The 26,545-nt window shown below is 41.4% G+C and overlaps 1 protein-coding gene across 5 annotated transcripts; it reads right to left on the bottom strand.

The window, feature by feature from the left end:
• Positions 1–26,545, bottom strand: ddc (dopa decarboxylase). 5 transcript variants are annotated; one of them, XM_064345245.1, is made up of 16 exons: positions 26,531–26,545; positions 25,152–25,297; positions 20,497–20,594; positions 18,463–18,670; positions 16,532–16,645; positions 16,287–16,406; positions 13,847–13,981; positions 12,614–12,763; positions 11,636–11,702; positions 10,881–10,975; positions 9,162–9,229; positions 7,283–7,359; positions 6,054–6,073; positions 5,524–5,622; positions 2,964–3,065; positions 1–2,865 (listed from the first exon to the last, which is right to left on the bottom strand). In XM_064345245.1, exons 4-16 carry the CDS (start codon positions 18,661–18,663, stop codon positions 2,665–2,667), a joined length of 1,449 nt encoding a protein of 482 aa, XP_064201315.1. In that variant the 5' UTR covers positions 18,664–18,670; positions 20,497–20,594; positions 25,152–25,297; positions 26,531–26,545; the 3' UTR covers positions 1–2,664. The 5 variants fall into 5 exon arrangements, 4 of the variants coding, with proteins under 4 accessions (XP_064201315.1, XP_064201323.1, XP_064201309.1 ...); XM_064345253.1 differs by having other exon boundaries at positions 20,503–20,594; XM_064345239.1 differs by lacking the exons at positions 20,497–20,594; positions 26,531–26,545.

Genomic DNA, 26,545 nt, shown 5'->3' with positions numbered 1-26,545 from the left:
TGGACTGAGAGCACATTTATTCAGTCAAGTGTAAGCAAGCTCTTTCACCATGAGGAAACTAATAAATATAGAGAACGAATTGCACACTAACAAACATCTAACCAGGTTCACATTCAGCAACATTACGCACACCACACATACAATGCACAGACAGGTGGTAAGACAGGTTTTCCAGGTTCATCCTGAGTGAAGAAACCTCAGTTTTAGAGAATGCCCCCATCTTAAACTATGGATCCTCTTATAAATTGACTTTAAATATGCCATAATGATTTCATTTGCAGAACTCTCAATTCACTCAGTTTTAGACTAATGCAATGTTGCATCTCTTCCCAGCCAGTCATCTGTGTTTATATTACAAGCTGTACCTGAATAATTATACACAATAAATAATTGTGACAGATTGCAGGTATGATAAATACCTCTGAGACCAACAGCCACAGTAAAAAGAATTAGATTTCTCTTGAGGCTCAAATCTTTGGAATGTTTTAGGATGAAAATTATCTTTTAAATGCCCAAAACTTTGTGATTATACAAGCTTATTACAGGGACTGTTGCCTGGTAGTTTAATGTAAGTCTATTAATATACTGGGAAAATAAAAACACTGGGGGCAGCACGGTGATGCAGTGGGTAGCATTGTCGCCTCCCAGCAAGAAGGTCCTGAGTTTGAATCCTTTCTGTGTGGAGTTTGCATGTTCTCCCTGTGCCTGTGTGGGTTTCCTCCATGTACTCCGGTTTCCTCCCACAGTCCAAAGACATGCAGGTTAGGCTAATTGGAGACTCTAAATTGCCCATAGGTATGAGTGTGTGAATGAATGGTGTGTGCGCCTTGCGATAGTTTGGCGGCCTGTCGTGGGTGTATTCCTGCCTCTCTCCCAATGCATGTAGGGATAGGCTCCAGCACCCCTTGTGACCCTGACCAGGATAAACGGGTATAGATGATGGATGGATGAAAAAACACTGAACAAACAACATATTAGTTGCATTAACATGTTTCACCCACACAAAATCCATAGACTTCCCATGAGGTATTCCCCCAGCATTGCATCATATTTTTGATTACTGTGTTTATAATTGAGAATTATATCTCAATTTTATGTTATGAGATGTATACAGAAATATCCCTGAAGTCGCCAGATTAGACTGACACAGGCAAACTAGCTCGTTAAGGCAGTGTTGTGTAGTGCTTAGAGAACTGGGCTAGGAGCTTGCAAGTTTGAATCCATGATGGCATGCTGCTGTAGTCTGTCTGTCTTCCCTCAGGAAGGAAAAGATGAGTATTTGCACTCATACATCATTTTTAAATTCTGTCTGAAACTTGGACTGGTACTGCTGAGCATTTAAACTCATTACCTAAATCTTTTGAAGAGACCAACGAGCATTTATACTTTTTGAATTTCTGAACAATCAGTGTTTATCACTTTGGCATATTCTCACCCAGCTGTGTTTTTTCCCTTCTATTTGGTTTTTTGATTCACAAAAAAAACACGATAACACTGTTGTAGAAAGTTGTAGAAAATGGTTGCAGAGATTAAACGTGCTACAACACTGATGCAGTGTGCATGTGGGGTTACCATACTTGAGCCTCTCTGCTACAGATACTGACAGGGCCAGATCGCTTTTTTAACCCTAACATGATCATATCCCCATCTGCTATTTTTTTCTCCTACCTTCCTGACAGGGTCATATCTCTCTCCTCTCCTGACAGGGTCATATCCCTCTGCTCTCCTGACAGGGTCATATCTCTCTCCTCTTCTGACAGGGTCATATCCCTCTCCTCTCTCCCAGACAGGGTCATATCCCTCTCCTCTCTTCTGACAGGGTCATATCCCTCTCCTCTCCTGACAGGGTCATATCCCTCTCCTCTCTCTCTGACAGGGTCATATCCCTCTCCTCTCCTGACAGGGTAATATCCTTCTCCTCTCTCCCTGACAGTGTCACATCCCTCTCCTCTCTCCCTGACAGGGTCATATTCCTCTCCTCTCTCCCTGACAGTGTTACATCCCTCTCCTCTCTCCCTGACAGGGTCATATCCCTCTCCTCTTTCCTGACAGGGTCACAAGGTCATATCCATTTGAGGTGGGAAAGTGTAGCAGATTGAAGGATTAAATAGAAAGAAAGCTACAGAAGAACGGTAGAGGTGTTCAGTGTTGGCTACACACAAACCCTGAGGGGAAGTGATTATTCTGGGCTGTCAGTACTCACAACCTTCATCAGGCACAGACAGAAATTCAGTTTGACAAGAATCACATGCTGCAGTGAATCCAACTGCAATCCATCAACCAGGCTACAGCCCACTATTATAGGTACAGATGGTCAGATAAGCGGGAAGCCATGGGGGTGTCAGTACATGGATTCAAAGTGCAGTCATATCTCTTCATTTAAAACTCTGACACTATCAGTGTTGAACTGGGCTGAATAATAAATCCTCAAATTAAGCAAATCGAAGTGGAAGCAATCTAGACAAAATTCACCTGCATTTTACACCACAAACAAGAGGGTGACTGGACATATAGGCCACCTTTCAGAGACTTGCACACACACATTTACACATGTACTTACTGTACACACAGAGACACATGCACACAGACACATTCGGCTGAGAGGCAAGATGTTTGGCATGTAAACATTACAGTGACTGGGCAGTGCCCTCTTGTGGCCCGGGGTTAGTTTGGCAGTTCCTGCAGAATCTCTGAGGCGATTTCGGATATGTGAGACCAAGCCTCCTGCACGTGGCGGGACTCTGTGGTCCGGGCGCAGACGGCGAAGCGTAGAACAAAGCCGCCGGCCAGCTGGCAGGGCACCAGGTGGATCTTGCGGGCGGCATTTATCCTTTTCAGCAGCGTCTTGTTCTTTTCGTCTGACCCCTTTAAGAAAATGACATCACGCAAAAGGGTCAGCGCAGCCTGGCCTCACAGTGCTCATACCCCACAGCAAACAGCATGAACTGGGTGAACTAGGTTACCTTCATCCTGAAACAGACCAGGCCCAGAACAACGTCTGCGCTGATCTCAAAGCGCTGGTCCTCTCGGACCCGCCTCTCAAACTCCTTGGCGAGTTCCACGTGCTGTAATGTCCGGCAGAGAGGGAGAAAGGAGATGTAGTATAGGAGGTGTGCTTTTCAGTTCTGGGGTATAGCAGTGACATTCAACACATTCGTTCCAGAGAATTCCAACAGTGGTCACTAGATGGCAGCATTATCACTGAAGGCCTGTATTTAGGTTTGCTCTGCTGACGCAGAAACACACTCTAAAGCCGCGTTTCCACCGCAGGAACTATACCCCGGAACTAGGAACCTTTTGAGGAACTCAGTGCGTTTCCACCGCAGGAACTAGGGTCTAAATTTAGTTCTGGGGGCTTTGTTTTACCCCCCAAAAGGTTCCTGCTCGGGGGGTAGTACTTTCCGAAAGTACAGGAACCTTTTGGGGGGAGCTTGCAGCGCTGAACATTTCTGATTGGTCGAGTACTCGTAGCATTTTTTTGTGTCTATTTTCAGGCGCCATGTTTAAAAATATGCAGGCGCAAACAGATTTATTTTCATAATAACTTTAAATAAAACTTGTATGTTATGCGGCGCAGTAGCCTACTTTTGGTTATAGCCTGCCAACGTCTTGGAATTATAACGTGTGCTCTTCTGTTCTTTTCTTGCTTTAGTATTCGTTTTATAAAATGCTAAGCATTCGTGCTGGGACAGCATATTACGTACTAAAACATTCAAACGGATTAATTTGGTTGCTGAATATTTTCTTCCGGATTTTCTTTGTTAGCCCGTTGTAATTGACTCAAAACGTTTGATACAGTTATGTGAGGTATGCGGTAGTTCTGCGTAATTCACATTGGTGATACAGTAAAAGCAAACTGGAAATCACCTTCCGCACTTTTTGTCATGGTAAAATAACAGGTTAATTCTAGTAATCGTACCTTTAGCTTTTTCAGACTGCCGTAATTTTACTCTGCCATTCTTCAATTCCACAAAAAGACCAGGAAGACTATGGACTAATTTATGGTACATGGTTCGCATCTGGAGGGCACACTTCACTGCTCGGCTAGCAGTAACTTCGAAGGAAAACAAACGGTGGCTGTACCACTACTAATTTAAATGTTCACGCAAGTCCGAGTTTTCGTTCTATTCTTGTCATTTTGCGATTAGCCTATATAGAATCGACGATGAGAAAGTAATCAAACAGCAAATTGTTTACAACGTGTGCATGTTTTCTGCTGTTGTTGCCAGTTATATTGGAAATGTGAATGCATTCTGTCGCTTCGGATGTCAAGACATGAAAGCGAATGTTCGCATAAAAACATAATGAATGTGTTTGAGAGGATATATTACAGTTACAATCTGACTATTGGTCTGTTTGTTGCATAACGGTCCAAGTTCAACTACCAACGACAGTTTTGCTTGACAACGGTAAAATATGCCCAAACAGCTGCAGAAGAATATTTCAATTCTATGTGATTAAATCGATAAAAATCAATAAATACAAAAGTAACCATATATAGTCATTGTTGGTAACCCGTTGTATATAAGTGGAATAAACCCCTCCGGGCTGTCCCGGTTATTAGAAAATAATGTAGGCTACTTCGGTGGTAGTATGGGGTTACAGAAGAAATCATATGACAGATGGACCGACGACAACGTCGCTTTTTCATACGTCAGTGGGCTAATTTGCCTAATCTTCGCGGGACTTTAGACCCCGGTGGAAACGCAGACAACCATTGGCTGAAGGAACCTTTTAGTTCCTGGTAAAGTAGTTCCTGGGACTGAAAGTTCCGGGTAATTTTGGTGGAAACGCGGCTTATGTGAGGCAGGTGGGCCAGCCCACGGACGCCTTAGGACAGGTGGCATATATTTTTAATGCTATATAAGAAAAGTGTACATTTGACATTTATTAACAAGTGTGTGTGTGTGTGTGTGTGTGTGTGTGCGAGTGTATGTGTGTATGTGTCTGTGAAAGGCGGTTTACAGAAGTGCTTCTTATCAGACCTCCAAGAGAAGACACTGTTTATTGTGCTGACAGAGAAGCAGGAAGTGTGATAAAGAGACAGCGCTCAGTTGCAAAACATCTTACTGCATTAGCATTTTGCAAAACTTTGTTTCTCTATAACACAATGTAATCATTTTTTGTATCGTTGTAAAGCCACTGTCATGTGGAATAAGCTGGTGTCTCAGCTACAATGGTTAACCCAGTGTGATATGCTTACAGAGATAGTGCAAGCAGGATTAGTTGTTGTACTGTTTTTTCATTGAATGGGTGTTTATTTGATGATTTTAGTTTTTTCCTAGTATATGGAGAAGTGCGATGATTTGGGGAGACTCGTCAATACAACCTCCTACGCATATGCGTACAACCACCCCATTACACGTAGTCTTTTACATCTGTTTATTATCAGGAAGCATACTTCTTCTGTTTGGTGTATGTGATTCAGTGATGCCAAATATAGACAGTAGTACTGTTTTCTGCTTAACGTGAGGAGCCGGGAGACAGGGAATGTGATTGACAGCAGGCAGGAGGGGCCTCTACCTTTCGGATGTACGCCTGTAGGCCCTTGAGTCCGTACAGGCGGAACACAAACCACATCTTCAGAGAGCGGAACCTACGCCCCAGCGGGATCTGCCAGTGCTGTGGAGAGGAAATGATGTCATTAAACATGACAGCCACCCCCCCCCCCCCTCCCTCCTCCATCTAAACAGATTGGACTAAACCTCCTTATCATTCACTTTAGGCTAAAATACTGCTGGTTTCTCAGAGATTGGAAGACTGGTTGACGTTCGCTGCCAGAGTGTGACATCACATGACCACATGCAGCCCCAGGGCACAGAAACAGAGTCACTGGTCAATGCAACATTTCAGAAATACTGTCACTAGGCTACACGACACAATTCACAAAGTTCAGTCTGCAAAATACCCAACCGCCAAACCATTATAGACAAGGACTGCTCAATTTTTGCAGAAGAAAAATGTCTCTGTTTCCAAGATGGACAGACAAAAAGACACACACACACACGCAAACACACACAAAACAGAAAAAAATTAACTATCATTCAACTTACTCTATAGTCTGTGACCAGCCCTGCAAATGGACAGCAAATTGTAAGAACCTTTATAATGGTGACATCCCTTTTAACATCAAAACCATAGAATATTATGTACTAATTTAACATATTTGATATTCAAAGCACAGCAGCATTGGCCAAACTAAACGCTTCTTCTTTCAGCTGGAATCGCCTGCAGCTCTTTTTGCTAATTTGCCAGAAAAGCCTTGTGCTGCCGTAATACCCTGTAATTTGGTTTGGCTATTATTGCGCATCATTTGTCTGACATGCAGTTACTGTGAGCACAGAGAGAGGCAGAAGCCCCCCCCCCCCACAGACAGACAGAATGAAGCCCTCTACGTCCTGCTGTCAGCACCATGATGGGCTATCAGCAGGGACAAAGGAGACAGCTGTTTGCCTCTGTGTTCGGTACAGACAGAGTCGAGTGGTGCTGTGTTCAGTACAGAGAGGGAGACAAGCAGGCAAAGTACTTCTGTTTGTTCAGCACAGAGGGAGAGACTTAATTGTCTGTTTTCAATGTAAAGGATCATGCATCTGTTTGTGTGTGTGTGTGTGTGTGCATGCGTGCTTGCATGTGTGTGTGTGTGTGTGTGTGTCTGTTAGGTCCTCTGTGAGAAGAGACTGAGTGTTCTGTATGGAAACTATGCACACTGACTTGTTTCAGTGGGGAGAGATGGCGTGTCTATATTTAGGACAGATAGTGAGTTCAGCCTTGATAAAAAAGGGTGAATGGATTAAGAGGGAACCTCTTGTTCTATTTGAATTAGATATAGGTACCAGTCTTGAAAAAAAACTTTAAGGCAGTTTTACATGATGCAGAGATGAAGCTGCCTCTGGTCCTTTTTAGTGGACCTCTCTCTCAAACATACACTATGCCGACACGTTGGGTGTACTGTTCAAAGACTGGCCCAAGTTCTTGCCTCAGTTCTGGGTTAATTAATCCCCGCATCCAATCAGAAGGATAAACGCAGCAGGGAAGCAAGCTCAGCCATTTCTGAGAGGGGCGTAAACCTGGTAGATCCTCCCTGTGACGTGAGCTCTTAGCTCAGAGCTCTTGGAATCCAGACAGATTACCTGTTTCCCTCTTTCATTTTTCCCCCCATGCCCGTGAAGGGCTCAGTGGGGGACAGAGCCCAACAGAAGCTCTGAACGTCATCATTGACAACGTGAAAAGACCCCTTTTAAACCCCTACGTTTCAAAGAAATTAAATGACGATGTGGTCCACCTGATTCCTGGTGATCGTGTTTCAGGTACAGGGGATCCATTTTGAAAGCCCCAATGATATCTGCTCGCTTCTTCACCCTGCAGAGAGACGGACAGTAAGATGAAGAAACAGAAAAAGATGCCATTTCATCTTATCACATGTAGCTGGAAAAATCATTAAATGGGTGAACTCTAGATTAACTGTATTATCTTTTCCTTTGGTGCTTCAAGTTTTTGAGTGATCAAATTAAAGAAATATTAATTTACAATTTTCTGTAGAGACCTGCTCTCAGAATGATAGAAGTAGTTTTTAACATTTCTATAAATCAACATTGTCATTTTTATTGTCAAATATTTAAGTTTGTGGTTTTATGTGTCCACCAGGCATCCATAGGGCTTTTCTCTTTACTGCAAGTGGGCTTAACACCAGATTTGGATGGGATTGCCATAATTAGTCACAAGGGATTTGGTGACATTGGAGTACAGCCTCCCAATGAAGTGCTGAAGCCTGACCAGGCGAGCGGGAGCTGGCAGGTAAAACGTGAGGCTCTATCTATAGATTCACATGCTAAGTAATCCCATTAATCCTGCACCGAACTGAGCAGAGGTCCGTTTATGAAGGGTCACCGAGGACCCGCTCTGCTCTGACAGCTGAACTGCAGTGCGAAGCGATTTCCGTCATCACCACCTCAGAGTGACATCAGCAGAAAAGGTTTCCCTCCAAGGAATAGGCTGCCCTGACTTCCTGTCTCATCTTCACCCATTTTCAGAGTTGATCAACTGCAGCTCTTCCAACAAAACACATTCATTTTATTGGTGAGTGATCTCACCGGACCTGGTGGTTGTTGCAAGTAACTTCAGAGTGATCTGGCAGGACCTGGGGAATGCTAAAGGTGGCTTTAGAGTGATCTGAAAAATCCTGATCAGTGATGAGAAAATGCTTCTTCTTCTGTTTTAATTAATATCTGCTTTGCAATTGGTTGTAATTCTGAATACATGTAGTGTAATAGTGCTGAATAACAGTAAAGATCAACCGCGTATCATTATACTATTCCTTGTTGAGAATGATGCCATGTTTTTCCTGTTGTCAGATCATCATTCTTCATTTACCTCAAATTATATGAAGAAATAGATGGCACCAAAGACTTATTATCCACTGCGATGAACAATGACAACAACACCATGACAGTCATCTCAATTCCCCATCAGAACAGGTGAGTTACTGCCAGATTCCCAAGTCACATCCTACCGCATGACACATTTCCTGTACTTTTTTTGGCCTGGCTGTAGCTGTCTGAATGGTTGTGATGATCCATAATGGAGTAGAGCATGTGGGCGGTGTTTACAAAGTGATGAAAGGCCAGGCAGATGTGCCACTATACTCCAAATAACCCAGCCCCCTCCCTCCCCCCTCCCCCCCTTGAACAAACAGGGCGAGGAACAATGCTGTCTCCATCTCTACCCAGCCTGCAATAATTAAATCTCAAACCTTCAGACACACTATGATCAGCTGAAATTTCAAATGCAGTGGTAATGCGAGGTAAAGAGTTGTCTTCCCTAAAATGATTCACACCTGAAACTGGTCACAATTGATCTCTTGGAAATTAACCCACAATTTGCTGATCCAGGAACAGTGGGCACTGATGTAGTGTCAGGGTTATTAAATTGGGATGGACATTAATGGGCTATAGAACTCTGAGTATCAGATGGAGCATCACTGTTATACCATGGAGGTAAGGTTATGAAATCTGTATCTGTTCTGCTTCACAATAAAACATGGAAAGTAAAAAAGAAATAAATAAAAACGTGCTGCTCTGAGACCTGGATATGTCCTTCTGATAAAGCACTTCACTCCACCCCATGCACTGGCCTGAAACCATGTGAAACACTTGTGCACTCACCACATGGCAGAGCAGTCAAAGTTCACCAGAAGCCACTTATGAGGATTGAAGTTGAAGGAGTCTGCAAACTAAACAAGAAACAATTTAATTGGTAGATCATCAAACAGGTCATTGGTGCACAGAGACTGGCAGAGAGTACCAATTACAATGAATACATTTTAGTCATGAATCCTCCATTGCAGTAGCCAATCACAGGGCTGAAGAACTGAGGCTGCTGTTTGTGCTTTTACAATATATAGTGAGCTCCACAATGTTTGGGAGAAGGACTTTTTTTCTTGATTTGGCTCTGTACATTGCAATGTATTTAAACAATTCACAAGCGGTTAAAGTGCAGATTCTCAGCTTTTCTTAAAGGGTATTTTTATACATTTTGGTTTCTAGAAATTACTGAACTTTTGTATACACAGTTTCATGGCACCATAATGTTTGGGACAAATGACTGTTTTTTTCTTATTTCTGAGCCTCACAGTAGATACTGAAAGCTGTCTTATACCTGTACTAAGAAAGCAATTGAACACACCTGACTAATCAGAAACACCTGTGAAGCCATTTGTCCCAAACATTATGATGCCTTGAAATAGTGGGACTACGTATACAGTAAAAAGTGCTGAAATTTCTACACTGTGAAACCAGAATGTCTAAAAATATAATTAAAAGCTGAGAATGTGCACTTTAACCACATCTGAATTGTTCGATTACAAATCCAAAATTATGGAGTACAAGGCCAAATTAAGAAAAGATACGTTTTCCCCAAACATTATGGAGCTCACTCTATATGACCAGTCAGAACTATCCCCCCAAAGTGTTCCACTCCAGTTCACCAAGAAATGCCTTGATTCAAAGACACAAAGATGCATTATTTACAGATGATGCAATGATTAAACACCGCACACCTGTTCCAGCTCTTTAGCCATTCATTTTGCAAGCTGGGCGAGACGAAAATAGGCACAGAAGCGAGACGAAAATAGGACCACATTAATTTCAAACATCTTAGATCTCAAATAACAAAACTATCGCGCGTCTGATCTCTTCGCTCGCTATCACATTCATAATATCCTCCTCGTCTGCCCGCGTTGTCTGAGATGCAACCAAGGCAGTGACAGGATGCAAGCTACATCACAGACGCGCGGAGGATGGATGATTGGTTGCTATGTGGACGGATGTGGGGTCCTGTCCGTCAGGCATTTCCTAGCAACCGGCAAAACAGCAGGAAAGCCCAGACTGCTTCTCCGAGGATAAAGAGCAGCTCTTTTACGGCCTCTCCACCTTTTCAAACATTGTTTGAACTCATGTTGTTAATGAAACGGGATGTTTCTCAGACATGGCAGGCAGATTTATCTAAAGGTCCGTCGGCTCCTCAGGAAATTAGCTCTGCCTTATCAGCACACCTCCCTGATGCACAGCGGGACAAATGCTGCACCTCAGAAGCAGTTTGACGTCTTTTCATTTTGAGCCGGCAGCGTATTATTCATGCTATATATCTCCTGCCATTTAAATGCTGTGGGAATAACCAAATTTATTACCCCTTATTATGATTTCTTTTTTAAACTACAAGTGTAACATAACACAGCCTGGAAGTGTGAAGACTAAGCAGAGGTAGAAAAATATATTTTGTTTTGTATCTCCTTATAATATGACTTAAGAAATTACAGGAATTGTGGTAAATGGAAAACATTAGACAGCTGTTGCCAGGCTATATGGATTGTACTGTTCACTGACCTCTACACCATTCAGAAGAGGCCTAAATTCTGGACAAATGAAGGCACTCCCCGCATATGCAGCATCAATGTGCATCCACATATTCTCTGCTTTACCTGGAGCAGACAGGAAATATCATTGAGCACAGTGTCCACACAAAACACACAGTGTCTCTCATACAGGAATATAGTATCTACACACACAGTATGCATAAGAAGTCTACAATGTTCACAAAATATGATGGATTATTATTATTATTATTATTATATCCCACCTGCCTGTGTCCATGTATGGGCAGTTACATTATTATTAATAGATATAGCAAGTACTCTAGTCAGACATTATTCGCATTTTGGATTTATGCAAATATAGTATAAATATAAAAATTGAAACAATTCAGATAAGGTGTGTCACGTTTAAACTTAAATCACAACTGAACTCACTTGGAAGAATGACATAGGCCTATCTAATACGAGTTCATAAAGCCATACAGTGTCAGCGTGCAAGATACACTGTATGGCATCATGAACTCATATTAGATGTCAGTCTTCCATACAAAACACTCACTCATCATCTATACAGCGTCCACACTCAAGATGCACACACAGAGCATTGACTTGCAGAGACAGACATGCAGTGTCCAAACACACACCATCCACAACTACACAGTACACACATACTTACACAAACACACATATGAAGAAACAGAGTGACGCAAAATGAAACCAAAAGGCACTAGTGCCTTCCGAGCTAGCATTTCAAGAGGTTACACTTACATATGGGACCCAGTTCAGTAATGCAGTCAAAGGCACAGGATGGGGTGGTGCCAAGCGTGGCACAAAACTGAAAACCAAGGAGAATCAGCACCAGGTGAATGACAATGCACAACAACTAGCACTCAGGAGAGAACCGCAATACTCTGACAATATGGTCCGCTTAAACACAGTGGATAACACAGGGATAGGCAGCATTTTCCTCAATAATCTCATTTCAAAATCCCTTTCAACGATGCTGTGTGCAAGAGGCACTAAAGAAAGCCCCTGTGTGACTTGCACTGTGTACAGCAACACAAGGACTCTTTGGGCTTCTGCAGAAAGAGCAGGTGCAGAGAGTGCCATTGGTTTTCATTGCCCTCGTTATCTCAAAATAATCAACTTCAGAATCACTTGAGGCGATCCAGCTGATTTACACGTCCTTCTCGCAGTCAATCTTCCTGGACGTTAGGCAAAATGCGAGGACTTGCAAGCTCGGCCACAGGGTAATGAGATTTAGCTTTGTTTTGGGGTGACAGACACAGCAAACAGCATTAGAGGCCATGAAGGCCTCGGGAGATGCAAGAGAAGAGGAGAGGGTCGTGCACATGTGCATTTTATGAAAGGCTGTTGCCACAGAGAAGTAGAGTGAATATTCATGTGACCTTTGGGACGCCATTGTTCTTCGTAGAGTGTGGGCTTTAAGAGGACCTGGTCAATGCTGGAGCTCTGGTGCTGACTCACATTGGGTGGAAGAAAACATCAGAGCTTAAGACCACCAACTTATTTTCTGTTGATTCACTATACCTGCTGGGCAATTGGGAATCCAACTGAAAAGCTTATTTCACTCATGCACAGAACTACCTGAAATACAAAGGAAATGCTGAAGACTGTTTTGACAGCTTTTCTCTGGGGGCTTATAATATGTGCATGTCTCATATATGTATTTGGACAGCAATATTAGAAATCCAACACACAATGTGATTAAGAAAATTTGCTTACATAAAAAGGAATGAGTCCGGCCTCCTTGTCTTCCTTCAGCATAGCACTGAATGTCTCTCCGTGGACTGCAAACTTCTTACTTACTGCTGTGGGTATCTTCTTCATCCTCACTCCAGCAATAAGCCCCGCCCTCTCCACTGATGAGTGTGCCTGTACAGACGCAACAATTTTGACAATCCTGTTTCTGGAAAGGGTACCTGCCCAGGAACCTGCTCCTGTCACACTGAACAGTTTGAGTACTGAGCAAAAAGTCACAATGCTCTACAAAATATAATTGTAGAGCACTATTAGTATGAGGTGGTTATTAGGTGCTTGATATATAAAACAAGAACATTGGCAAAACCCGTTAGGTCCATGAAAACTTAGGAGTTCATGAAATAGTATTTTACCCTTCAAAAAGGGTAGTTTGTATTTCCAAAAAAGGTTAACTCTGCGTGCTACTTAAAGGCCATCTCTCCCCGCAGGAGGATTTATTGAGCCCCAGAGCAGCTGTAAGGTAGCCCTGTCACTTTCCATTACTAATCAGCCCCTCTACAGCAACACGCACGCACGCACACGCACACGCACACGCACGAACACACACGCAAACAGGCACAGACACACAGACATGCACACACACACGCAAACAGGGACAGACACACAGACACACACACACACAGACACACACACACATGCACAAACACACACACAAACACAGGCACAGACACACCCACACACACACAGACACATACATACACGAACACACACACACACACACACACACACAAACAGGCACAGACACACACGCGCACGCATACACACATGAGCACACGCACACGCAAACACATACACAAAGGATAATGTGGGTTCTCAAAAAGGCAAAAAGACTTTGATCCACAGGTCTGATTGAGTTTTAATGGATGCTACTATCTGAAGCTGGAAAGGTTGAATTTAAAACAGCATGCAGTTTAAAGCTTTAAGAATATTCTCAAAGTAAAAGCTTAACCATCTAAATATCATGCCATTAGAAATTCATTTTAACTGCAGCACCAATGCTTAACCCTTACCCACATCCTCAACCGTGACTAAAACTCAAATATCATTTCTAAGGGGGCATCATATACAGTAGTTCTGCTCTGTGGGTTCTCTTTGATGACTTTAGAAAATTTATACAGCAGGCAGAACTGAAAATGCGCCCAGCAGGCACAACTGAAAATGTCGGCAACTGAATAAACAAGCTGAACACGGTCTCACCTGATCAGAGGAATAGGCTACCAGTCTGGATATGATGTCTAGCTCTTCGCGTTCTGGACTGTCGGCCTGGATCTTCTGGACGATCCTGGAGCGAGCGGCCAGCAGAGCTACGAGCGTGGCCTCGCTGGCAGTGCCCTGCAGCGATGCAGGTTGAGGGTCAAGGGTGAAAAGCGCTACATATGCAATTATATAAAACAATGTTATACTGACCAAATGATAATTTAATATCATTGAAAAATGTTGATTAATGTCTAGCCTATTGTACACTCATTCTCCCCATACAATTTATCTGTTGTAAGCAAGAGACAAACCCCAACCGCAATAAGAGGAAGCTCACATGGCCAGCCTTAGTATGAACTCCTGACCCAGAACTATAATTGGCCACAAATGGAATTTAATGTATAAATTGACTGAATGAATCTCATTTTTGTTAAGAACTTCCTACACAGTCATTCAGACAACTGGTCTGAAACACAGAGAAAACTAACAATGCACTGTGAGACCCGCATTTACCATGTTTCAGCCACATTTAAGGTCCAAACCCAGCACCATACTCCACCTTACTTTTGCAAGCAGATAAAAAAAAAAAATAGAACTAAACCTCAAAATGAGGAAATAAATAAAATAATAATGCGTCCTGGTATACACTATAGCAACCACTCATGCACATGCTGTTTTCCTTAGGCCTAGCTAATGTCATCCATCTGCAAATGTAGGCTACAGGCCATAAATTACAAAAATAAATGTAGGCCTACTCGTGTTCTTGCTTGGGCTTCATCAATTAGTGGGTCCAAGGAGACATGTAAGATTAAAAACCTCCCACCAAAACAGCTTTAGGATCAACTAAATCTTTGTCAATACCATTGAATCTCTAATTTCGCACATTAGCGAGATGACATGAAACTCTTCACTGAATAACTAGCAAGGTATTATTACTGGTGGCAGGCCCTAACCTACAGGAAAAACAAAATATTCTCAAATATTTTTATAATTTAGAAAAAAGTTCTCAACACTTCTTCTTTATTAGTTGTATCATTATTAATATTGCTAATAATATAACCCTTCATACTTTTGCCCTTATTTGGACCCACTTAAATTATATGAGGCTATCTATATGCTTTTTACATTTAACATTTTGCTCATTACCGTCAAAATATTTATCTTCATAAAGATTATGTTAAGCAATTGGCTAGTAGGAGCTGTAGATAACCTACAAACCCAGCTCCCTTGTACAAATGACATAGCCAATGTCACTCTTTCACTCTTAATGCTAGGGAGAAAAAACAAATAAAAGAATTATAGAGTAAATAGACTAACAACCAATGTCACTCTTTCACTCTTAATGCTAGGGAGACAAACAATAAAGATTATAGAGTAAATAGACTAACAACCAATGTCACTCTTTCACTCTTAATGCTAGGGAGAAAAACAATAAAGAATTATAGAGTAAATAGACTAACAACCAATGTCACTCTTTCACTCTTAATGCTAGGGAGAAAAAACAAATAAAAGAATTATAGAGTAAATAGACTAACAACCAATGTCACTCTTTCACTCTTAATGCTAGGGAGAAAAAACAAATAAAAGAATTATAGAGTAAATAGACTAACAACCAATAAAAATGATGTACATTAAATGTTTCCCCTGACCTCAGTTTGTATTTTCTAGTGCTCCCCCATACTTTTACCCACAGTTCTGAATGCACCAAGCTGTCATCGCTCTCATTCATTCGGCAACAAGTGAGAGCTGCATTTGTTGCCATAGTGAATTAAACTTAAAAGCATGACGACAGCAACAATGAGAGGAAGCCACGTGCCGCCTAGTCCGAAAAGGACTGGCATGAAATGATCTGCCACTGGCTATTATTGTGCCTCAAACGTCCCAGCAGCAGTGCAGGATACCAGTAATGAATGGTGAGGTGCACTCAGCACACTTCTTCGCCGCCTTCACAAACCACCAGCGCATTCTGAGGTGAAAAGCCAATTTCCTGCAGTTTTCCAGTGTTGCGCAGCAGATGAGAAATCAATTTTTTCATATTGATGTGAGACACAGCACAGCAACACAATGTCCATGCATACTAAAGTAAATTTAACCAGCGATGACATTCAGAGGCCATTAGCCCTCAAACAATTTGTCAGATTTCCTGTACATGCATGCTACACATATTCTTAAAACATTCGGGATATTGCATATCCTTTGCATGCCATGACTTCCTGATGTCTGTGACCTATCAACATCAGAGTCTGAATATCTTATTGTCAGGTTGTCCTACAAGCGATACAAAAACTCTTTGCATTTGAATTGATCTCTATGGGAATTGGGGGGTGGGACTAGATTCAGCTGCTAGATTCTTCAGCGGCTGATCGGTGTATATCTTAAACAAACACAGTTATCACAAAAAGGCAAATAAGGGCAAAGGCAAAGAACCCCCACACCTCACCTGAATAACACCCCCACCCAGTCCAGTGGTTCCGGCCAGGAAGTCATCCGGGAGATTGAGCATTTTGCCCAACCAGTCCAGCATGACGGTCTCCAGCTCAGTGCAGGCTGGACTGGCAGCCTACAGCAAGGGAACAAGTTAATCAAATATAATTGCAATGCAGTAAAACAATGGCATGTTTATAAAGGAAATGAAACAAACAAAGCTCTATAAATTTAATGAGAGAGAGAGACAGAAAGGCATACCCATGAGAAGCCAATACACCCAATAGCACCAGAGAGCATGTCCGCCAGCATAGCAGGATAAGAGTTAGCCGTGGGGAAGTAGGCATAGAAGTAAGGGCTATGCCAGTGCGTCACCTGCAAGACAGACACCAGACGAGGTCAGAAACATCAGTCCTTTCCAGTTTTGCTTTGTTTCACAATCTGTGTGCAGATTTGTGGGCTGTGTGTGTGTGTGTGTGTGTATGTGTGACTGCATGTGTGTGTGTGCGCATGTGTGTGTGTACGATTTATGGGGGATGGGGTGTACAGGCTATTGTCCTGTTTGGCTGAATGGACTTTGTCCAGATTTTTCATTGGTGAGTACTTAGTGACAGATAGTTATGGATTATTTCAAACCATTCTGTATAAAATGAGGGGTTGGAGAAACATGCATAACAGGAACAATAGGCTTTATAATGACTAACCGTAATTATTTACCGTATATTGGCTGTGAAATTATGGAAAGGTCAACTGAGACCAGAGTTGTTGATGTGATCAGTTTAATTATTACCCCAGGGAGACTGTTGTGTTCTGCAACTCTGTGAGTTCACAAGACAACAGACTTTAAACAGATTTCTAAATAATGAGAATTATTTGGAAGCAAAAAAAAACTAACTTGAAAAAACATGATTCTGACACTCAAAGACACTGAATTTTGTTTTCAATAAATAAATCGCTATCTTCAAAGATTGGTAGTTATTTAAAAGTTATCAAATAACATTTTCAAATCAATGGATTAAGATTCTGGATTTTGAATGAGACAAATGAACTTAATTCATAATGAACAGATAGAATGTGGCGATGTGTGGCGAGCTGCTATTGAGAGTGTGTGTCTCAATAGCAGCTACCATCTTCATAAACTCAGAAGGCAGGTGATGGCTATAGTAAAAGAAAAAAAAAAATCATACCCCAGGAAGTAAAAAAATATATATTTTCCCGAATATAAAATGCATAAAATCCAAGTGAATTCAACATTGTGAAGGGTGCAAATGAGTAGCCTTTTCTGGTGAGATGAAATTTACATACTGTATGTTGCTGTCAAACCTTTTGTGGGTGTGTATGGGTGTTGTAAGATTATATTAAGAACATAGATATTCTTTTATCCTTTATTTTATAAAAATACTTTATGAAACACTGTGTTCACTAATTGCATAAACTGATAGTAGCTAGATTAAATTTAATATTTATTGCAGGCAAATGTGTTGATTAAAAAATTTGAATATTCCAAGATGAGGCTAATTACTATTTAACCACACATGTACAAACGAATGTGGGCATTTTTGTGAGAACCAGGTTTGCGGCAATAGGATTCCAAGATTTTTTCCTCCGTATATTTTTTTATGTTGTCCGATTGAGTTAGATGCCAATTGCCCAAGCAATTCAGCTTGCTTTTCTAAGTAAATATTTTGAACATTTTGAGCTCTTGTGATTTCATTTCATAACAAAGCATTGTTATGTTACCATAACCAGAGGAACAAATTAATTTCAAAACACCACTGGAGACTTCCTGAAAGTCCCTGGATTTGTTCTGGATTCGACCATGCCATAGGATACATTAGCGCTCTATGTATATGCACATGGGCTGGATGCAACAATCCCATTGCATGCCAGGATTGTGATATTAAAGTGAAGTTTGATTTTATTTCATGCTTCTATGATGGTCTTCCTTATCCATATAGAATATAGAGTGGGGTAATGCCTGAAACATATGATCCCTCTTCTTTGTGCATGAACATTTTAACATTCACTCAAAAATATGAAAGCTCAAAGGTGACAGACCAGACTGTGGTCTGCCACATGGTCCTTATTACGTGTCAGCACATCATAAGCACATGCTTGGGACATACAATTACTTAAAGGCGTACAGAAGCTCTGTTATGAAAAGGCCATTGAGAATGGGACTAGTCACTCACCCCAGGCATGATCACCCTCTCAATGTCCCTGACAACATCTTCATAGGCGTCAGGTTCCTCAGGAGCCTCATTTGGGATGAGGGACCGCAAATATCCTGGCTGCACATCAGGATACACCTCCCTCTGCTCAATGGTTTCTAAGTAGTCAGCAATGTAGTCCACCATCTCCTTCCCTCTCTTTCTGAACTCAGCAGCATCCATCCCACAGCTGAAATACAGCACACATTTGAGTGACTCCACAGGACACGTTTGTTACTGCATTGCCTCAACAAATGTGCTGGGTGCAAGAGAAGAAATTTAAGCAGCAGAGGTGAATGAGACCAGGAATAATAGTATTGTTCACCATTTCTGAAACTAACCCATCATCTGAACATATTAGTGAAATACTGTGGTGAAATATTGTTCCTAAATATTGTTCCGTTGTGTGATCCTAAAGTCACCCTTTGAGGGGTGAATAGCCCCACCACAGTAGGGAAATATTAAACAAAATATTTTGGATGGCAAAGAAAAAAAAAGGTGTTAACTGGGCATTGCTGTAAAAGGTCATGTGTGCTCAGTAGATTTACAGTATATCCATGGAAGATTTCTCAAACAACGTTAATAAGAAGTACCTAAAAGACCCTGCAGACCTTTGGAAAAAGGTCTTGTGGATGAGACCAAGATTCACCTGTATCTAAGTGATGGCCATAGCGGTGTGTGGTGTGGAAGCCAAAATGAACTGATCAAGATCCAAAGCATTCATCTGCGAAACACATTGGTGGGCGTGTTATGGTTTGGGCATGTATGCCTGCGGTACGATGTACGATTGCGGTTATAGTAACTGCTGTTTTCATTATAATTCCATAGTTAGCTAGCTAGCTGGGATAACAAGCATTCCGTGAGACCATTTTGATCTAAAAACCCAGCTGAATTTTTATATTGGCTAGGTGACAATGATGGTGGACCTATCATAAAACTAGCTGGCATTCAAACCCGGCTGTCTGGCTTCAAAGGGCCTATGTCGGGGGCGACATAGCTCAGGAGGTAAGACCGATTGTCTGGCAGTCGGAGGGTTGCCGGTTCAAACCCCGCCCTGGGCATGTCGAAGTGTCCTTGAGCAAGACACCTACCCCCTAACCCCTAACTGCTCTGGCGAATGAGAGGCATCAATTGTAAAGCGCTTTGGATAAAAGCGCTATATAAATGCAGTCCATTTACCATTTACCTACACTGTGATCACACTATTGTAAAAAAGCAAGACAGAGCTAGGGAAATTAATTTGATTGAGTTATGGTTTTATGCCAATTTCTTAATTGGCGCTAATTGTATGGTATGAAACAAGAAGGAACTATTTTTTCCTGACAGAATCATTGTTTTCATAGAGCTGGTGCGAGCTGGTAACCGTTGGTTGTCAAGCTCATTGGTTACGTCACATCTCGTCCCTTTTCCTTACGCTGGTGACGAGTGTGGAGCCGGAGACGAGTTGTTGTACATTGTTGTACCGTATATTGACAACCTACTTGCTCTGTTTGATTGCCAGTGCTAGTAAAAAAACGCGCTGTGAACCCAACCCATCCTGTCTGCCTGTGATTTCTACAAGAGTAGCGTCAGTCGGGAACGAGGGGTTACACCTACACAGATCTGGTCCTCATCCCCTCTCAGACGACTCATACCAAACCGTTGCTCTCCATTTTCTCAGGATGACAGCCAGACTGAAGACTCAGTCATCACCAGTCTTTGTGGCATAAACTGGATTATCCATCCAGGGTGACTGTTCACCTGCTCCAGCTCATTCTCTTTGGATGTGTTTGGCCTGCTTTATCTCTGGGACCTCACAATGAACACTCCGCGGAACCTCTCCTAGTGAAATTCAGTATAGTGTTAAATTTGTTCAATTTTAAACTCAATCATTATCCCGCCAAACAATGCCTATAAAAAATAGACCTCAAAATCAAACAGAAAAGGTGTTCACTGACCACAAAATGACTGTTTTGCAATGCCCAGTTTCACCCTCTCACTGCCCTCTTAACCCTTTTCCCTCTGCCTCTCTCTCACACACACTGCTGCAGGAAGGTCCCCCACAGGCCAGGAGGATGCCGTTTTGTTCCTAGTATTCAGAGCTGTGATAATGTAGTGAATATCCACCTACATCACTTCAATGAATGGAAAAAAATACATGAAATACATTTAACAGAAAGATGCGTTGAAACAAGAAAATTTCAGATCTTGAGAAGTATGCAGCAGAGAGCACAGTTTACAGATGAAGTTTCACAGAATTCTCAGGAGAGTTGTTTTAATAAAATTATCTATCAATCTATGGACATAACTTGTCATTGACATGGGATGTAAAAACAAAACACCATTAATTAATGTAACAACCAAAAATAAATTGGCTATTTTTCGAAAATATGAAATGAAATGCTTTCAGTCTTTTTTTTCTTCTTCATTGTAATCATCATCTATGTGATTACACCTAATGATATTCAGAAACACAAGCTTTTCAAGAAAGCTTCATAGTTAATCAAAACACATTTTCTCCACCTGGTAATGGATATTTCCCTTCCTCTGTTTTAAAAAAAAATGTATTAGCCTCAACATTTGGTTTGCTTGCTTGTTTGTAATTCTTGGGTGTAAAGTTGAGGTTGTTGATGCAGGGCCTTATTGAAAATTAGATGTGTATCAAAGGCATCTTTTTTTTGCTAATTGGGATGGCAGGTATGCCATCCCGCCAAGTTACGCCTTGGCGGGGGCATGCCCCATACCTATACAGCACCGAGAGTTTGGCACTTTTCAGGGTTCCCCACAGAAATAACCACAACAGCCACAGACACTCAGCCCTTAAAAACATTAAATTCTGTACATTCTGACCACATTTCAACAGACAGATTTCAAAAATAACTTCACATGTCCACACAATAAAGCCCCAAACTAAGGGGATTTAGCATTTTCTCCTTCTCATTCTTATTCTTATTTTTCCTGCCGCCTATCCCACTAACGTCGTCTCCCCATTGGACATTTTACCGACACCAGCCAAATCTTCACCTACACGACCCAATCAAAAACGCGCATACACACGCAAAATACCCATACCTTTTTTACTCTGAAACATTTCCTGTTTAAACAGCTAGTCCGCCTGTGGCCTAGTGGGCAAGGTCCCAGTCTTGGGAATGTGGGGTTGTAGGTTCCAGCCCAGCTAGGGACACGTTTCTTCAACATGCTTTTACCCTCACTAATAATGGTCTACTACTTCTCAATTATTGCTTTTGCACCATATCTACCCGTCATGGGGCGACATAGCTCAGGAGGTAAGACCGATTGTCTGGCAGTCGGAGGGTTGTCGGTTCAAACCCCGCCCTGGGTATGTCGAAGTGTCCTTGAGCAAGACACCATAACCCCTAACTGCTCTGGCGAATGAGAGGCATCAATTGTAAAGCGCTTTGGATAAAAGCGCTATATAAATGCAGTCCATTTACCCACCGTTCACCGAACGTATACACTGCATTATGACGTACCGTCTGCACGTTCAGTTATTAACCAGCTACAATATTGCAGAGCCATATGGATTCAACGGGAGCGCTTCTGTGCTTACTGGCCTGTGTTCTTTAAAATGTGTCATGGTGCAGCACTAACAAAGTCACACACTGGTAAACCACCGGTTGAAGGATTGAATCCTGCCTCGCCTTCAGGCAGATAATTTCTTCTTTTACACTAACGTTTTCTTACGCTTATATTTGCTTTACCAAAACTCACTCACGGCCACCCATATGCATTTCATGACGGCAGATGTATTCCTTTTATTAAAAAAGTTACACTACTTCACCACTGTGCTATTTCTATTAACTATATTTCTTCACTTGGCTACCCTACAAAACCTTCTTATCAGCAAACGCCACGTTTCTGCATTCATGTTACCTCGCCCTGTTCTCTATCTAGCCACATACAAACAATTACTACGTATGTACGCTCTGCAACTCCCCTTTAAAACATTACATTTAAACTCACGACTCACTCATAATTATAACTACTAGTACTGAACATGACAAAAGCATATCAGTGCAATAGATTTCACACGTTGCTTAACCCTACACTTCAACAATAAATGTTCTTTACAGACTGTTATATACCATTCGATAAGGAAACTAAGCTCGGTCATGGTCACTTCATTTTCTTCGCACTATAGTCTGTGATCATGTCAACCTTCACCTACATACCCATTCTGCTAAAAACATATTGTTTCAACTTCGCAATTTCATCATTTCTCCTAATTTCTCACACTGTTGTTATTTTTTCATATGCAAAGCCTGCTGGGAAATATGCGTCTGCTCCTATTCTCCACTATCAACTTCTCCGGTTCTAGCTTAGCAAAACAGTGAAGAGGATTCCTACCTGCAGATAAGCCTATAAAAATAACTTACAAACCTTACAAACACTAAAAGTGCATCTCCACGAAATAACAGACAATGGAGCAGGACAGAAGGGTATACAAATCCGTGAGTACATACACTAGCCATATTTCACCTGCGCTTCTGATGCGTTTACACTTACGACACCTTTGTCACAGCCACTGTTTTGCATATATAGCAAACCGAAACTGCTAAACGGTACACGCTCAGACTGTACAAATTCACACAGGGATAGCCATAATCCACAACCGTTTCTTACAGGGTCACTTCGCATTTCTCACTTTCATAATAAAACGCTTTGCAAAAAGAAATGATCTCATAAAAAACACGTTTTCAACGTACAAAAATGCCAAGTTACTCACACATACAAGACATACACCGTCTATAACTCATTCAGACTGCCAAAATCCAGGCCTGCCATTGAAAGTATTGATATCCAAATGACGCCAAGTTACGGTACTACAAACAATACAGGCTCTTGCCTCACCGAAAGTAAATAAGATTTATTCCAAAGCAATGCTACCCAATATTTCCTCAATTCTTTCAAGTCACTTGGCCCTGTGTGTATAAGCATGCAGTACATGGACAGGCCAAACATATGTGTGGATGGCTTTCTCAAAGTCAAGATTGATTGAATAGGCGTCTATATGTCCAATTTGTATTGGTATGTATGTATTTCGCTGCCCAGCCTTTCTGTTGTGTGAATGATTGTATGTTTCTCGGTATAAATGTCTGTTCGTAAATGTGAATGTAACATGGTGCGAGGGAAATGTCCCCATGGGGATAAAGAAGTTCTCTATGTATGTATGTACAATATGTATTTTACATGCAGTATTTATTGTACGTAGCAAATATACAATCACTTGTACATTTACTGAAATTCAGTTCAGAAGCAAGTGTAAACATGTTTTCTGGAGAAATATGCTTCCTGTACTTACTGACCAGCAGTTTTCTACATGAATTTCAATGTGTTCCATGAGGCAATTCTAAATATTCGATACTTTGATCTGACACAAAGTGTGCATGACATTGTGAAATGGTAAGATTACAAAACACAGGGCCAAGTGACTTGAAAGAATTGAGGAAATATTGGGTAGCATTGCTTTGGAATACATCTTATTTAATTTCGGCGAGGCAAGATAGCCTATATTGTTTGTAGTACCGTAACTCGGCGTTATTTGGATATCAATACTTTCAATGGCAGGCCTGGATTTTGGCAGTCTGAATGAATGAGTTAGACGGTGTATGTATTGTATGTGTGAGTAACTTGCCATTTTTGTACGTTGAAAACGTGTTTTTTATGAGATACAACTTACAATAATTGTAGTGTAAAGCAGGTCATATTAGAGAATATCAGAAGACAGCTCATACTGGCAACCTTGTTTGGTACAGGACTGATACTTTTTTCAATGCCCCATTTCTTTCACATTTGTGAATAGGCAAATAGCAGAACACATTGTGCTAGGTAAACTGTTGCCACTCCTAATCTGCATATGCTAGCTATTGTAGATGTCCAAGTGTTCAGATTACTGACATGTGCTGCATTTGACTGCCTGTCAGTAAACATAATTACATGTGCAAAGGCTCATTCTGAGAGGTCACAAAACAGTAGTGTTCTACCTAGTGCCCCCAAATGTCCTATCCTTCCTTAACACAATGGTATTACAGCCTTACACCTTGTGTGTCTGCAGGCAATACTGAATTTTGCATGCTATATAAAAACAATTTTATCTGTTTTACTGGATAATAACTGGGCTAATATGCAAGGTCAGCCCACACCGTACAGCACCATTGACAGAAAACATTTAGAATGCAGTTCAAAGTGCAAGTGGTGTCTGTAGAGACCATAGCTCTCTGTGAAAGTAAGGCCACATAAAGCAATTATTTGCCTGCTACATTTCACCTGCTCTCTTATCTTCAATGAAAATGTTGTCATTTAGAAACATTGCTGGGGAAATATGGAAAAATGGAAGCATTGTAGTGTTATGTTGCAGCTTCATTTTATATTTGAAAATGTTTGCTATAGGTGCCAGTTAGTATTCATAATCAAACACAATAATGCAACAAACAAGCAGTGAGCCTTTCATACCATATTAGTGGAAACAATAAAATACGGAAAAGTCAATAACAACAGTGTGTGTGCTCTTTTATCAAGACACAACCTACTATGATCCCCCATGTCAACAAGTGTTCAATCTACTCTGGCATCAGGTGTCCCACACAATCACTACATACTCCTGGGTGCTGCCTTTGAGACCTGTCTCACAGAGAGATCTTTTCAGTAGAACAGAGAGAGAAGGTACTCACGTTGTCATGGCGCAGACACAGTCCTGCTCCTTGTCAGTTCACAGACAACAGTACCGTGCACACAAGGCAGACCCACTTATATCTGCTGAGAGCCCTCTTCAGGCAGCCAATGGGAGCGGAGCCTGTAGCTGGAGCAGTCAGGGCAGCTGGGACAGCATATAGACAGGGCTGACTCATTAGGAGTTCATGATTACTAGTTAATGATTATTACCAGTTAACTGGTTACTACACACATATTCCAAAGCCCCATAACTCCGAGAGTGCAGGGCAGAAAAGAAGTGCAATCTCACAGTCTCACAACAGACATTGGGACATACATGAATGCGATCTGTTCTAGGAAACAGTAGGGAATGTTATCACTTTCATTCATTCTGCCCAGAAACTCTTACTGACACTGGAACTGAAATGTTGATTTGACAATCAGAATAAATATTTTTGTTTCTGATTGATCATTTAAAAAAAAATACTTTTTCATAATCTTAAAGAAATAATTACATTCAGGGAAAATTAATGTGTTAAACAGAATCCATTTCAGAATTAATTGAATAAATGATGAATTACAAATTATTTAATTATTTGGAAAAGCTAATAATTTGTTCTAGGAATAAAGGAATATCCTGCTGTGGCCCTTCAAAGAAGTAGCCTGCCACCTAGTGGCATTTATATGATTTGCGTCTGCACACCCCTTTCAGTTGAGTCAGCTGCACATAAGTGATAAATTGGATATGGGCATCATTTGATGCCATTTCTAGGCACAAATGTATCCCTTTTAAAAGACACTATATCCCCTGGCTTTGTTGGCGGCAGTGGTGTTACTTTTTGACATTACGATAGTTTTATGTTCTTCGTATCGGTCCGTTTTATCCGTCCATATCAGTCTTTTTTCCTCAGACTAGAAATGTACTGCTATAGGCTCATTTTTTCAGACACTGTCACTTCCATGTGAACGCCAGCGAACGCAATGAAAACCTGGGTATGTTAAGCTTGCTTCGTAGTATACCCCCCTGCTCTAGGTCTACCTACCTAAAAAAAAAAAAAAAAAAAGAGCAGAGCAGTCCACCTTCTACCCGTGTGAACAAAGTTTTTTTTTCTTTGTTCACACAGGTAGGAATACGGCAACAGATGGAAAAGGGACCACATCAGAGAAAGTGCCCTGGCAGGGATCAAGCTCCTGCACACATGGAAGGACTTGCATATGGCTCAAGAGTCAGCCACCTTACGAACCAAACATATCTTCCTTTCTAAAACGAGTGGAATTGCTAACATTTGATCTACCCATAGTAGATGGTGAAGTCAGCTAGAGCTGGGAGATGATAAAACCAGCTAGTGAAACCAGCTAGCACTGGAATCTGGTTTCAAACTAGTCAATGTAACCTTACCAGCTATCGATACCA

Source organism: Anguilla rostrata, chromosome 1, assembly GCF_018555375.3.
Source record: "Anguilla rostrata isolate EN2019 chromosome 1, ASM1855537v3, whole genome shotgun sequence".
Taxonomy (NCBI): Eukaryota; Metazoa; Chordata; class Actinopteri; order Anguilliformes; family Anguillidae; genus Anguilla; species Anguilla rostrata.
This window is presented reverse-complemented; position numbering and strand designations above follow the sequence as displayed.